The 16,421-nt window shown below is 28.4% G+C and overlaps 2 protein-coding genes and 1 long non-coding RNA gene across 4 annotated transcripts; 1 reads left to right on the top strand and 2 right to left on the bottom strand.

The window, feature by feature from the left end:
* Positions 1-1,180: 1,180 nt before the first annotated feature.
* LOC111431105 lies at positions 1,181-3,130 on the top strand. Of its 2 annotated transcripts, none has more exons than XR_002708442.1 (3): positions 1,181-1,380; positions 1,574-1,647; positions 3,104-3,130. It is a non-coding gene; the product is annotated as an uncharacterized LOC111431105 (long non-coding RNA). The 2 variants fall into 2 exon arrangements; XR_002708441.1 differs by lacking the exon at positions 3,104-3,130 and adding an exon at positions 2,639-2,984.
* A 1,435-nt stretch (positions 3,131-4,565) lies between these two features.
* On the bottom strand, positions 4,566-5,714 carry LOC111431011 (probable F-box protein At1g65740). The gene has a single exon (XM_023067498.1). The coding sequence runs from the start codon at positions 5,712-5,714 to the stop codon at positions 4,566-4,568; it is 1,149 nt and encodes a 382-aa protein (XP_022923266.1).
* A 7,416-nt stretch (positions 5,715-13,130) lies between these two features.
* LOC111431009 (F-box protein At4g35733-like) lies at positions 13,131-14,105 on the bottom strand. Its single transcript, XM_023067497.1, has one exon. The coding sequence runs from the start codon at positions 14,103-14,105 to the stop codon at positions 13,131-13,133; it is 975 nt and encodes a 324-aa protein (XP_022923265.1).
* Positions 14,106-16,421: the final 2,316 nt, after the last annotated feature.

Raw genomic sequence — 16,421 nt, 5'->3', positions numbered from 1 at the left:
AAAAAAAAAAATATATATATATATATATATTAATTTGAACTTTGTAATATATTCCTAAATAATTACTTTTAAATAGAATAGGTCCAAAAGCAACTACTTACTCATCAAGCAACCTAAACCCCAAGCTAATAAGGAAAGTCAGGCCCATTCCAGGAGTCAGGTGGCCCAAATATGAAGCCCAAGCTTATATGGAAACTCAGGCCTAACCCAAAGTGGATGTTAGGCTCCGGCCATTACTGAAGCAGAAGCTCAGGCTCGACCCAAAACCGAAGCCCAAGCCCAAACTTAAACTGATGCTCCAGCCTAACTTTAAGCCCAAACCCGACCCGAATCTGCAAGTTTATTTATTTATTTTTTAAATTAATATATTATTAAATAATTAATTTTAAAGGTAATAGTTTCTAAATTTGATTTAACACCAAATAAATGAGAGGTAGACGAATAAAATGAAATCATATTGGAATGAGAGCGATTTAGATGATAAGATGAACAAGAAAGTGATTACATATACCAACAATTTGAACATTTCTTTTCGATAACTAAATCATAAGAACTTTAAACTTAAAAATGTGTTTTACGAGAATAATTTTACGTAGGGCGGCTTCTTTCAGTAAAATATGGTTCAGTGACCAACAAAGACAAAACATAATGGACGTGACATTCGAATATATGAATGAAAAAGGTTAGCCAATATATGAACGAATAAAATTAGTATATGGATGAGAGCTAATAAACACGGGAGAATATTAATTCTAAAAATATTTAATTGTTAAAAATTCTATCAATTCTATTAATTTAATTATATTTTTTTTATAATAATGATTAAATCATCATAAATCGGTATTTTATACACTATTACAGTTTTTTTTTTTTTTTTTTAATTTTATTTCAATATTAAATACACAATATTGTAGGGAGGGAGATAAAATTTTATTTATATGAAAATTAAAAAAAGAACGAATGAAAAATGTGAAAGTTAGATTATTTAAATTCGGATAAATAATCTCATTTACGATGAGCACAGTCTTATTGGGCTCGAATTTCCTTTTGGGCTGGTTTGGTTTTGGGCTAGCCCAACGTTTTCGTTTCAAAGCGTCGAAAACAACAAATAATAATAAAAATAATAAATATCCTTCCCCACTCTCTGTTCCTCTTAATATATATATATATTTTTGTAAATCAGCTATCATCAAACAAATGCGTAAAGAGATGAATACCCCGCTGTGCACCCCGATTTCGGTTGAAGAATTACTCTTCTACTTTGGTTTTCTTCGAATTATGCAGTCACCAGTTTTTGAGCATCTTTCAATCACAAGTATTTGGTGGGAATGTGAAACACTATGCGGAGAAGACATGCAAGCAACTCAGCTCACATGTAAGGTTAGCGATTTTGTTTATCATTTCCCATTTTTCGAAAATTAACAAGTTTGATAGGAAGAACTTGATGAATATTATAGTCGGTTTTCTTTGAATTGAAAATTGATGGCAAAAATAGTCGGTTTTGGATGAGCGAAATCTTTTGTGTATGAAATTCCTGATATTTTCTTGATTTTTTTTTTCTTTCTTAAAACAGGGTGAGAAAATTTTGCTGTAAATGGAATTATACGGCTGAGATTCCCACAAGCTAAGAATGAAGATAGAGACAAGGTTAGTGTTGATGTCTTAATTTAATTTAAGGTCATGCCCACAAGCTGTTTGATGAAATTCCTCTAAAGGATTTTCTTCTTCAATTGGCTTTCATTTGTTAATTTAAGGCCATATCCGCAAGCTGTTTGATGAAAGTCCTGAAAGAATTCTCTTCTTCTAATGGCTTTGATTTCTTAATTTAAGGTCATATCAGCAAACTGTTTGATGAAAGTTCGGAAAGAATTCTCTTCTTCTAATGGCTGTGTTGTCTTCTTTATAAGCATTTTCTTGCCCCTTTAAGATCTATCGAGTGATAGCCAGTTTGATGCAAATTTTAAAAGTTAATCAATTTATTAGGCTAAATTAACACTTAACTTTCCACCAAATATCAAGAGTGCCACATTTGTGCTAGTCACCTGTCATCCCACAGCCTTAAACTCTTGCCACCACCTCCCCCACAATTGGTTTTTGGTGTAGTCAAGCTTCAAAATCCCATTTTAAACCTCATTTTCTCCTCCATTTTTAGGCATTTTGGGACTCATTTGCCTAAACAATTACTTTTAAACACTTCCATTCTTGAAGAACCCAAACTCTTCATTGTGTGATAAAAGAGAGACGGTATCATGGATTCTAAAATTTGGGTAGAAATCATCTTAGCCGTTCTTCTTCCACCACCCCTAGTAAAATATCACTGTCTTCACTGTCTGCGGCATCCCCATTTGGTCAAAACAATGAGAACAAAAAGAGAACAAAATCAGAGGAGATCAACAGCCTCTCTCTTTCACCATCAACTTCCATCTTTCCTCCTTCCTTCTATAAAATACACTTGCTCTCATGCCACACTCTCCAGCTTTCTTCTTCTTTTATTTTTCTGTCTGTATTCCCTCCAGCTTTCTTCTTCTTTTATTTTTCTGTCTGTATTCCCTGGTTTTCTTTTCTTTTCTGTCCATATTTCATTGTCCAGCTCTCTCCTTTTCTTTTCTGTCCATTATCTTTGATTCTCTTATGGAAGAGAACCAATGGGAGTGGAGGGAAGAGAACAGCAGCAAGAAGGGGAAGAAGGGGAAGGAAAAAAAGGAGAAGAAGGAGAAAAAGATGGTAATCTGTCCGGTGTGTTTGCATGAAGTTGTTGAGAAGAGCATACTTAACCACCAAAGTCACCACAATGGAAAATATTTTGTTTGTCCAACGTGCTCGGTGAAGTATAAGTCGAAGAGAGACATGTGGTCTCATCAAGAAAAGGATAACCACAAATAATAAATCAACGGTCTCACCACCCCTATCTATCTATATTTATCTGTTGTGTCTTTCTTCTCTTAATCTGAAGTATGAATCTAAAGTATGAATCTGCTCATTGTGAATAACTCCGTGTATTACCTAACGCGTTACTTAGGAATGTAATGTTTTATCTATCTGATGAAATATATATGATATATGTGATTGGCGGTGTTATTCTTTTTATTTTATTTTATTTTAGTTTAATGCAAGATGATTACTGCTGCTGTGTTAACAAAAAAGATGAAAGTTAGTTTCTGTATATTGGAACAAAAAGATGAAAGTTAGTTTCTGTTTCTGTATTTAGTAACAAAGGTAGTTTCTGTAATTAATTTTTATATATTTTCAAACAATGCATTTTTTTTAAGGTGTTGTTTGGAAGTTTACAACTACATGACTTTGTCCGGGTTTGCTGAGACATTTTCTATATATATATTTTTTTTGTAATTTTAACTCTAAAATCTCATTTTGTTCCTTGTAGTTAGAAGTATTATTCTGTTCTTCTCCCAATCGAAAAGGGTCATTTTAAGCTTATTTTAATCTATAATTTTAACTTCTTGTTTATTTTAATCTATAAATTTTTTAAAAATAAATTATTACCTCTGGAGACATTTTTTAATGTTTCTTTTTTATTTTTTAAAAATAAATTATAAAAAAGAAAAAAATCTTTTAAACTAAAATAAATAAATAAATAAATAACTGTTAATAACAGAAAAAGGAAAAATGAATTTTTTTTTTTTTTTTTGTACAAAATGGAATATATATACAATATTTATAAAATAAAAGAAAAAGAAAAATAAATACCTGACTTCTACTTTGGGTTGGGCCTGGCTTTCCTTGTTAGCTTGGGCTTCAGATTTGGGCCACTTGACTTCTACTTTGGGTTGGGCCCGAGGCTTCAACAAATTTTATTCGTGAATGCGGACTAATTTACACTCTTCCCTGTTTCCACATTTACACTCCGTCATATATCGTATTGGCCCTTCATACTAATCTTATTGGCTTATACATTCAGTGTCACATATCTATTAAAAAATATATAAATTAATTGAAATATAATTTTTTTTATACTATATAATTTTTATATCATCACACATACATTATTTTTATACTCGATAAATTATTTTAATCGTAGAAATTTATAAGGATAAAATTGATAAATGTTTATATTTGTTGTATGGATAGACAATTTAGGAATCTAAATATATAAACTTTCTTCCTGAGAATAAATATTAAATGAAACTAATAAACTAGTGTATTAAATGCAAACAAAAGCTTCAACAAATTTTCTATATTCAAACATTCTCCGTCTTAGATTACAATAGATAATAGAATAAAAGAGAAATAATAATATAAAAAAAATATATCCTAATACAAATAAATATGAATCTTAATCTTCAAAATCCTAATACAAATAAATATGAATCTTAATCTTCAAAATCTTTGGAACATATTGTTGGAATGATCCAAATGGGCTGAGGTAAATTCTTGTGTGCAGGATCTCGTATGTAGTGGTTCGCAAATCTTTTATCTTCTAGGTTGAATATCCCTGAATCTTGTTCTAAATTCGGAATATAATTGTAGTAACCATTGATAAAATATATCCTAATACAAATAAATATGAATCTTAATCTTCAAAATCCTAATACAAATAAATATGAATCTTAATCTTCAAAATCTTTGGAACATATTGTTGGAATGATCCAAATGGGCTGAGGTAAATTCTTGTGTGCAGGATCTCGTATGTAGTGGTTCGCAAATCTTTTATCTTCTAGGTTGAATATCCCTGAATCTTGTTCTAAATTCGGAATATAATTGTAGTAACCATTGATAAAATATATACAATTTGGTAAACATTTAGGAAAATACTTAGTTGATACACAGATGGATTGAGAGTCTCCGATAAACATAGCATCTCCATCTAAACTCTTCAACTTTACGGCCCTTAGCATGTCATTTTCACACTCATCAATAAGTTTGTAGACTTTAAACTTGGTAGTCTCCAATTGTGAATCCTCTTCAGATATTGACCTCAAAACTAACAAAAGCTCTCCTTTGGAAGACTCTGTAATATAGGATACAACGAAATCATTGGTTCTTTTAGCGTGGACCATCTTTAAAGAAATAGAAATCGATGAACTTTCATCATCTCTATTCTTAACTTCAACTTTCCAAACCATCATATTATTTTCCGTAGCATATAAAGTATCACTAGAAACATTAATATCCTTAAAAGGAATATTTGGTTCTGGGTACGAATACGTCCAACTCTTATCATTTGCTCTCATAAGGCATAACCTTGAATATGAACTATAGATAGCTACAACCATATAATCGTTTGGATATAACGATGGATCTTTGGTTAATATAGCTTTAACTATGCGGTCTGGGGCATAATCAGGTTCATCATCTATGAAAATGGAAGGAAGACAAATCACAGTCCCAGAAAAAGGGTTGAATAAAGTAAGATTAAGTGTCTCTTCACACATGATCAACCAACCAAAAGAGGAGCCACAACACCTTTTGTTGAAGCAAAATTTGAAGTCAACAGGACGGGTTCTATTTTTTCTGGGGTCGTATAAGCAATGCTGCTTTTCAAGACCATTTTTCGAGGGAACGATGAGCATCGGCAGTTGAGGAAACTTGGAAGTAATTATGGATCGTTGGTGTTTGTGTCGTAATGCAACAAAATACCAAGACTTACATACAATGCTGAATTGGAGATAATCATAGAGAGACACCATTTTGTTGAGAATCACACCAAGAACATCGTAGTCAAGTGCAGTCCAATCTCTAAATTTTGAATTTTCCATGGTTTCTCTTCCTTGTTTTATACCTTTTCTGTACCAAATCACAAATGATATGATTAGAAATAAATCGTATTAGGACATATTTTCTAAAATATGTTTGGAGATTAAATAAATTTCTCTAAACAATGTGTTAATTAATTCAAAACAAATAAATGTTATAGCATGCCTTATAAGATTTTAATTATTTTCCTACGTTAGAATAATTTTTTTAATCATAATTACTCTCCCAACACATTCATTCCCATGTTATAATTAACTTGCTTTGCAAAATATATTTATAGATTTAATTTAATGAAAGATAAAATGTTTATAAAAAATAAAATATGTAATTCAACTAATAATTTTTATAATTTAGCTTATACAACTCCTGTGCAAAATGATTTATAATTTAGATTACATATTATAGATAATGTATATAAAAATAGTATAAATTGTGATTTTTTAAAGAAAATAAAATTAATAATGTAATAAAATAATATAAAAGAATCTAAAAAAAATATAAAAGAAATTAAACAAAACAATAAAAATGAAAATAATTTCAGCTAAAAATAAAAATAATAATGTAATAAAATAATATAAAATAAACTAAAAAAATATAAAAGAAATTAAACGGAGTATATAGTGTGATTTAAAAAAATAAAAAAATAATCTAATAAAATAATATAAAATAAACTAAATGTGATTTTTTCATCTCGAGCGTAGGCATAAATGTGATTTTTTTGAAAGAAAATAAAAATAATATAGAAAAAACTAAAAAATATAAAAGAAATTAAAGAAAAAAAATAAAAAAAGCTAGGTCAAACCATAGCATAAAGCGTGATTTTTTCAAAGAAAATAAAAATAATAACGTTATAAAATAATATAGAATAAACTAAAAAAGGAATTAAACAAAAAGGAAAATAATGATGTAATATAGAATAATATAGAATAATATAAAAGAAATTAAACAAAAAAAGAGAAAAATAATAAGGAAAATATAAAAAGGAAAACGTGTGCGCAGGCATAAAGTGTAATAATGATGTAATAAAATAATAAGGAAAATAATGATGTAATAAAATAATATAAAAGAAACTAAAAAATATAAAGAAATTAAACAAAACAATAAAAAAAAAAGGAAAATAATTTCAGCTGTTCATACAAAGGAAAATAATAAGGAAAATAGGGAAAATAATAAAAAGGAAAAACGTGTGGGTAGGCCTAAAGTGTGATTTTTTTAAAAAAATAAAAATAATAATGTTATAAAATAATATAAAAGAAACTTAAAAAATATATAAAAAATTAAACAAAACAATAAAAAATAGAAAATAATTTCAGCTGAGGTGTATAAGAAAAATAAAAAGGAAAATTGTGAGTCGGCAAAAGTGTGATTTTTTTAAAGAAAATAAAAGAACATGGGGTTATAGTAATAGGGGGAAGTCAGAAATCTTAAGTACTTTGTAAATTTATTTTCAGTTCGGGTTAACTCGAATTTTAGCAACATTAACTTGAAATAACTCATTCAGGTTCACAAAAATGAACATAACCTGACTCGATTCAAGTTGCCTGGATTGTCAGGTTAAATGTACATCCCTACTCCTAATTTTAGTAAAAAAATAAAACTTAGTATTTGACAAAACTGTTAAAATTGTTTATATTTAAAACAAATAATTGATAAAAATATTTTAAAAATATTTTAAAATAAACTTAATCAAATATTTAAAAATTATAACTGGTAAAAAGGTGGGCGACCAATTATGACAAAAACAAGGACACGCACACGAAAAAAGCGTTAGAATTTAAATTTATACAAAAAAAAAAATAATAAAAATAATAAAAATTAAAACATAAGCAGAGAATTTAAATTATACAAAAAAAAATTAAAACATAATGAAGGCAGAGATAGGTACCGTAGTGAGCCGACAAGGACAAAGAATTCGTTCGATCTAGAAAAATCAATACTTCAGTTTTATAGGGTGTATTGGAGACTTAAAATTCCTCAATCACATTTGTGTGAAATCGTGAGTTATTTTATACCTAAAACAATTAACAAAAAAAAAAATATTTAAATTAGGAAATATTTGATTCGAGTAAATAATAATAAAAAAAATATATGTATACCATGGAAACCAAAATAATAAAAGGAAAAAAATATTTAAACAAAAAAGGAAAGTCTTACCGCAAAACATTATTTATGTGAAACAATCAAATGAAAAAAAGAAGGTAGATATGTACTCAAATCAATTATATATATATAATACAAATAATTTCCCTCAACTCTACCATTTATATTTATCTTTTTTTTTCAAAAAAATAATTTTAATAATATAATTAAAATAAGATATATGTTCGAGTTCTCGAAATCTAATAATAATATGTCAAAAAAGAAAGCTAATGGTACACATTTAGAAGGAAGAGTGAGAACGAATTTAAAATGCTATGTGATCCGACGGTGTATGTTTACACATTTATGACAAACGTGGATCTCATCCGTTGGATCGGAGTAAACCATTTTCTTTTTCCTTTTTCCATTTTTTTTTATGTATTATATATATTCAGTTTTTTTAAAATGATTTTTTCCCTTCTTTTTCATTTTATTTTAGTATATATTTTTCTCTTTTTGTTATTTTAGGATAAAATCTTTTATAATATTTTTTATCAGATTTAATTTTAATTCAAAATTTAAAACATGAAAAATTACGAACTATTTAATCTTTTTCAAATTTGAATTCAGTTAATAAAATAGTTATTTCCAAAACAATCATTATTTTATTATAAAAAATATACAAAAATTTTTGGTCGTATGATATTGCTAAATCAGTGTGGGGTGGACTTAATTTTCAATTTAATTAAGTACAAGACCATTTTTCCAAATTCATAATTTTTAACATTATTTTTATAATTTGCCACTTTATAGGATTATTTTGGACTTAATTTTCAATTTAATTAAGTACAAGACCATTTTTCCAAATTCATAATTTTTAACATTATTTTTATAATTTGCCACTTTATAGGATTATTTTGGACTTAATTTTCAATTTAATTAAGTACAAGACCATTTTTCCAAATTCATAATTTTTAACATTATTTTTATAATTTGCCACTTTATAGGATTATTTTGGACTTAATTTTCAATTTAATTAAGTACAAGACCATTTTTCCAAATTCATAATTTTTAACATTATTTTTATAATTTGCCACTTTATAGGATTATTTTGGACTTAATTTTCAATTTAATTAAGTACAAGACCATTTTTCCAAATTCATAATTTTTAACATTATTTTTATAATTTGCCACTTTATAGGATTATTTTGGACTTAATTTTCAATTTAATTAAGTACAAGACCATTTTTCCAAATTCATAATTTTTAACATTATTTTTATAATTTGCCACTTTATAGGATTATTTTGGACTTAATTTTCAATTTAATTAAGTACAAGACCATTTTTCCAAATTCATAATTTTTAACATTATTTTTATAATTTGCCACTTTATAGGATTATTTTGGACTTAATTTTCAATTTAATTAAGTACAAGACCATTTTTCCAAATTCATAATTTTTAACATTATTTTTATAATTTGCCACTTTATAGGATTATTTTGGACTTAATTTTCAATTTAATTAAGTACAAGACCATTTTTCCAAATTCATAATTTTTAACATTATTTTTATAATTTGCCACTTTATAGGATTATTTTGGACTTAATTTTCAATTTAATTAAGTACAAGACCATTTTTCCAAATTCATAATTTTTAACATTATTTTTATAATTTGCCACTTTATAGGATTATTTTGGACTTAATTTTCAATTTAATTAAGTACAAGACCATTTTTCCAAATTCATAATTTTTAACATTATTTTTATAATTTGCCACTTTATAGGATTATTTTGGACTTAATTTTCAATTTAATTAAGTACAAGACCATTTTTCCAAATTCATAATTTTTAACATTATTTTTATAATTTGCCACTTTATAGGATTATTTTGGACTTAATTTTCAATTTAATTAAGTACAAGACCATTTTTCCAAATTCATAATTTTTAACATTATTTTTATAATTTGCCACTTTATAGGATTATTTTGGACTTAATTTTCAATTTAATTAAGTACAAGACCATTTTTCCAAATTCATAATTTTTAACATTATTTTTATAATTTGCCACTTTATAGGATTATTTTGGACTTAATTTTCAATTTAATTAAGTACAAGACCATTTTTCCAAATTCATAATTTTTAACATTATTTTTATAATTTGCCACTTTATAGGATTATTTTGGACTTAATTTTCAATTTAATTAAGTACAAGACCATTTTTCCAAATTCATAATTTTTAACATTATTTTTATAATTTGCCACTTTATAGGATTATTTTGGACTTAATTTTCAATTTAATTAAGTACAAGACCATTTTTCCAAATTCATAATTTTTAACATTATTTTTATAATTTGCCACTTTATAGGATTATTTTGGACTTAATTTTCAATTTAATTAAGTACAAGACCATTTTTCCAAATTCATAATTTTTAACATTATTTTTATAATTTGCCACTTTATAGGATTATTTTGGACTTAATTTTCAATTTAATTAAGTACAAGACCATTTTTCCAAATTCATAATTTTTAACATTATTTTTATAATTTGCCACTTTATAGGATTATTTTGGACTTAATTTTCAATTTAATTAAGTACAAGACCATTTTTCCAAATTCATAATTTTTAACATTATTTTTATAATTTGCCACTTTATAGGATTATTTTGGACTTAATTTTCAATTTAATTAAGTACAAGACCATTTTTCCAAATTCATAATTTTTAACATTATTTTTATAATTTGCCACTTTATAGGATTATTTTGGACTTAATTTTCAATTTAATTAAGTACAAGACCATTTTTCCAAATTCATAATTTTTAACATTATTTTTATAATTTGCCACTTTATAGGATTATTTTGGACTTAATTTTCAATTTAATTAAGTACAAGACCATTTTTCCAAATTCATAATTTTTAACATTATTTTTATAATTTGCCACTTTATAGGATTATTTTGGACTTAATTTTCAATTTAATTAAGTACAAGACCATTTTTCCAAATTCATAATTTTTAACATTATTTTTATAATTTGCCACTTTATAGGATTATTTTGGACTTAATTTTCAATTTAATTAAGTACAAGACCATTTTTCCAAATTCATAATTTTTAACATTATTTTTATAATTTGCCACTTTATAGGATTATTTTGGACTTAATTTTCAATTTAATTAAGTACAAGACCATTTTTCCAAATTCATAATTTTTAACATTATTTTTATAATTTGCCACTTTATAGGATTATTTTGGACTTAATTTTCAATTTAATTAAGTACAAGACCATTTTTCCAAATTCATAATTTTTAACATTATTTTTATAATTTGCCACTTTATAGGATTATTTTGGACTTAATTTTCAATTTAATTAAGTACAAGACCATTTTTCCAAATTCATAATTTTTAACATTATTTTTATAATTTGCCACTTTATAGGATTATTTTGGACTTAATTTTCAATTTAATTAAGTACAAGACCATTTTTCCAAATTCATAATTTTTAACATTATTTTTATAATTTGCCACTTTATAGGATTATTTTGGTAAATTTGGTGTCCCTTAAATTTTTAATTTATTTTTTTATGATTAGTTTTTAAAAAATACTGCTTACTTTTCCAGTTACTTCAATTTTTACCTTTAACCTTTTTTCCATCTTTACTTCCTTTGTATTGGTGGATAGGTCTTTTGTGCCTTTCTACAGTGCACATATCTTTTGTCGTGCAAATGTTTGTGTGGGCTACCCTTTTCATGGTTCCGAAAAGATGTTCCGAGAACTTGAGCAAAGAGTAGTTGGGGGTTTTATAGAATTTGAAAGTGGGAACTCCTTTATTTGATGTAACTACTTGAGCCGGAGGAAATGAAACTTTCACGTACGATTGTGAAAGGGGGAGATCCTATAATATCCTATCCAAATTTTTCTTTTGGTTGGCCCATAGCTAAAAAAAACTTACTTTCTTACGATTACGGGGTTCATCGAGTACGCATCGTAGTCCTTCATATAGTAGTCTTTCATCATTAATTAATAACTAGATAAGTTCCGGTGATTGGGGGGTTTCTACTTCCTATATTTTGAATGATCATGGATGAAATTTTTTCTCTTCTAAAAATCACTACTAGTGTATTGTTATTATAATATGATTTCTATCCTGCTTTTCAAGTAGTCTGCCATCATACTTTGGTTGGTTTAGCCCACCTGCCCACCCCCTTTCATTCATACGGGCCCGACTTCAAGAGTTGAACCAGTCTGGTAAAAGCCTTTCGTATTTTAAATCGGGTAGATAGCTCACACCAAGAGGAGAGACATGATGGTAGATAGCTCAATCTGGGTGAGCCATTTATGTTTTTATTAAATAGTAAATTATGAACTTCTGTTATGTTTGTTTGTGGTGAATATTACTTATATTTTCAGTTGCTTGTTGTGAAAAACATTGTGTTGTGTTGTGTTTGTTTTGTAGATATTATTGTTACTATTATGTAATTTGGTTAATTACGCCGTGTATGTAGAATTATCAACCTCTCTCTTTATGTTATCGGGTTCTCGTCTCTCAACTTTTACTTATGTTCTTTCTTCTTAAACTGAGTTTATACATCTATTCTTTCTTCTTAAACTGTAACCTTTTTTTTCTTTTTTTTAAATGATTTGTGTATATTTTTTAAAATTTTAAGATGTGCATAATAAATTTTAAATTTTAAAAATTTGTGTTAAATAGTTTTTTATTTTTTATTTTTTTTTTATTAGTTAAATTCGAAAGTTTATAATTAATATATATATAGAGAGAGTTTATAACGTTTTTGGGTGGAAAAAAGTTTTGAAAAAAATGCATTGCTCACTTTTTTACTATAATACCACATTCCCTAGCACTTTTAAAGGAAGAAATCAAGCTCTATCTTGCATTACATTAATTTCAAAATTGGCCCAGCTTTTTAAATTATGGCCCAGCATGGACTTTTGATATGAAGTCAAGCCCAGTTGTCTCGGCCCAAACGCTCGGCCCACATCCCGCTCGCAGGCACGTCAGCCCCAGCCTCTGCTCACACGCACGCGAAGTCCGTCAGAAGCTCTGCTTCGGCCCAGGCCCACGGGCAAAACAAAATATATTTCTATAGGCTTAATTTTTTGCAAAACCCATTTTTTAAACTAAAATTATTTGTATACACATAATTTTAAAAATAAAATTTTATTTTAATTTTAATATAATACATGACAGTGTGGAAGTGAAGGGAGGAAGGAAGGGAGAAGAGAAGAAACCACACAAATGATACAAAGAGAGCATCAACAAATATATTAATCAATTTATAAATATATAAATCAACATCCTTAAATATTTGCTTACAAATTAATTTTAATCATCCAAATCTTTGGAGCATATGGTTGGGATGATCCACATGGGACTCGGTAAATTTTTTTGTGCAGGATCTGCTATGTAATGGTCTTCAAAGCTTCCATCTTCGAAGTTGAATACACCTAAATCTTGAGTTCCATCTAATTTCCCAACAACAAGATTAACGTAACGATTATCGGTGAAATATATACGGTTGGGTAAACATCCAGCAAATTCTTTAGTTGAAACACAAATGGACTGAGAGTCGCCAATAAAAATAGCACCACCATCTAAGCTCTTCACCTCTACCGCCCTTCGCATCTCATCTTCATTCTCATGGATAAGTTTGTAAACTTCAAAGCCCACCGTCTCGAATTGTTCTTCTCCAGAGTCTAATATCCTCAAAACAATCAAAAGCTCTCCTTTGGAAGACTCTGTAATATACGACGTAACCATGTGCCCCATTTCTATTGTGTGGACCATCTTTACAGATATACAAATAGATGAACTTTCATCCTCACTATTTTCAACTTCAACTTTCCAAACATTCAAGTAGTATTCTGTAGCATATAAAGTATCACCACAAATATTAATATCATTAAAAGGAATGTTTGGTGTTGGGTAGTAATACGTCCAAGTTTTATCATTTGCTCTTATCAGATACAATCTTTTGTATGTACCAAAGATACTTACAACCATGTAATCGTTTGGATATAACGATGGATCTTTGGTTAGTATTGCTTTAATTATGTGGCCTGGAATCCACTCAATGTCATCATATGTAGCAACCGGAGGAAGATAAATCACAGCCCCAGAAAAAGGGTTGAATAAAACGATACCGAGTGTCTCATCACGCATGATCAACCAACCGAAAGAGGAACCACAACACCTTTTGTTAAAGTAAAATTTGAAGTCAACCGAGCGAACTATGTTCGTAGTGAGATCGTATAAGCAATGCTGCTTTTCAGGACCATCCTTCGAGGGAACAATGAGCATCGGCAGTTGATGAACCTTGGAGGCAATTATGGATCGTTGGTGTTTGTGGCGTAATGCAAGAAAATACCAAGACTTACATACCAAGCTGAATTTGGAGATAATCGTAGAGAGATGGTAACGAAGAACCCAGCTCAGTTGTGAGGAATACAGGTCAAGCCCAGTTGTGAGGCCCAGAGAGATGGTAAAGCCCAGTTGTGAGGAATGAGAGATGATGAAGCCCACAATTCTCTTCGGCCCAGGCCCAGAGTTTTCGCTCGCAGGCACGCCAGCCCCAGCCTGCTCACACGCACGTGAAGCCCGTCAGAAGTTCTGCTTCGGCCCAGGCCCAATTCTCGAAAGCCCACATTTCTACTTCAGCCCAGGCCCACGGACAAAAAGTAGATCAGAATTTATAGACTTAATTTTTTTGCAAAATCAATTTCAAATTATACTTGAATTATTTCTAAACATGCTCACATGTATATTTTAAAATAAAATTAAAATATAAGACATCACCTAATTGTTCCACCTAAAACACATTTTAAGTTTGAAGCTCCTATGATTTAGTCATCCAAAAGGAATGTGCAAATTGTTGGTATATATAGTCATTTTCAATTATTTTAAACTTTTCTTATTCATCTTATTCTTTAGATTGCTGTCATTTGTATATGATTCTGTTTTATTCTACCTCTCATTTAATCCGTTTGTTACATCGATATTTTTAAAATTTAGAACCTATTACGTTTAAAATTAATTATTTAGAAATATGTTAGACATCTGGAACCAAATATTTTTAGAAAAAAAAAATAAATATATTAAAAAATATTATTGCAAACATCATTCACCAAATTAATGTTTATTTAGAAACTTATGAATTAATTGGTCCACTCAAATTACAAGAAATAAAATAGAATGTTAATCATAAAAAAATATATATAATAAAATAGAATTATAAACATAAAAAAATTAAAAAAAAGATGGAATTATAACCATAAAAAAATATAATCAAATAGAATATATAACCATACCATCTAATTAGTGAGTAGACTAAGACGGAGAATTGTTTTTAAGAATAATTGTGTGTTGTAATATGTCTTAATTTTAATGTCTTCAAAAGAGGCGAGAATAAATAATATATTTAAATAGAAAAATTATTTAATTTACTCAACAAAAACAGAAAATAACTATATATATATATTTTTTAAACAAATATATATATATATATTTTTTACTAAAACAGAAAATATATACATATATTTGTAAAAGAAAGGGAAAATATTTTAAACAAAAACGAAAAAAAAAATAATTTATACAAAAACAGAAAGTATATACCTATTTGTGAAAGAAAAGAAAAGAAAATATATATATATATATATATATATTAACTTAATCCAACCGATGATATAAGTGATTGTTACAAATCTAAACATGCACCCTACAATCACACCACCCTCCAAAAACCCTCACATTCTCCATAGCTCCTCATTTCACACTCTTTCTTTCTCCCCCGAAACCTATTATGGAAAGAGAGAGAGACTCACTCGCAGCTTCTCTCTTCGACTCAGACATGAACTACTCGTTGAATTAGCACCTCCAATTTCTCCTCCTCCGTGGACTAGGCCGTTGACATTCCAATGACGCCATCGATTTCAAGATCTTATACTACCTCTAGCCAAAGCTCATGATAAATAACCTTGAAAGAGTTTCATAAATATTCATGAATTCAAAATGAAACCTAAACTCCGAAAATAATCCTTCAATACTGAATTCGAAATAAATTCAAATGAAAGAATACTCAATGTAAAACTTAAAATAGTCTAATAAGAGTACACTCCTAAAAATATCCCGTCTCCAACTTCCATGGTGGCCTCAGCTCCACCGTCAACCGTACATTGGCGCCTTGCCTCTACCTGAAAAATGTAGGTAACACGTGGCTTAAGTATTTTATGAAATACTTAATAAGTCACCCCACTGTTGGGGTTAGGAATGCAAACACATGCAACATATGAGCGGGACCTAACTTTTCATAGCCTTGGGCGCTTTTCTATTCCGGATAGGGTTGGATGTGTGGTACTCCTTCACACATGGCCCATGTACGTTCACATGAACCCACCAGGCGGGCTCTTAAACATATCCCCTGGGCCTGACTTGGTCGGGCAAAACGTGTTACACGTAGCCGGACACCACAGAATAAAAAAGGGCCCGCATGATATCATGGCGAACATAAATATCGTATTTCATTCTTTCATATCATAAAGGTGAAGAATCCCGATGCACGTGACATACATATATGCATGAGGTCCCTTAACATATCTAACATGGCATTACATAAGCAGT

Source organism: Cucurbita moschata, unplaced genomic scaffold (assembly GCF_002738365.1).
Source record: "Cucurbita moschata cultivar Rifu unplaced genomic scaffold, Cmos_1.0 Cmo_Scf00035, whole genome shotgun sequence".
Lineage (NCBI taxonomy): Eukaryota > Viridiplantae > Streptophyta > Magnoliopsida > Cucurbitales > Cucurbitaceae > Cucurbita > Cucurbita moschata.
This window is presented reverse-complemented; position numbering and strand designations above follow the sequence as displayed.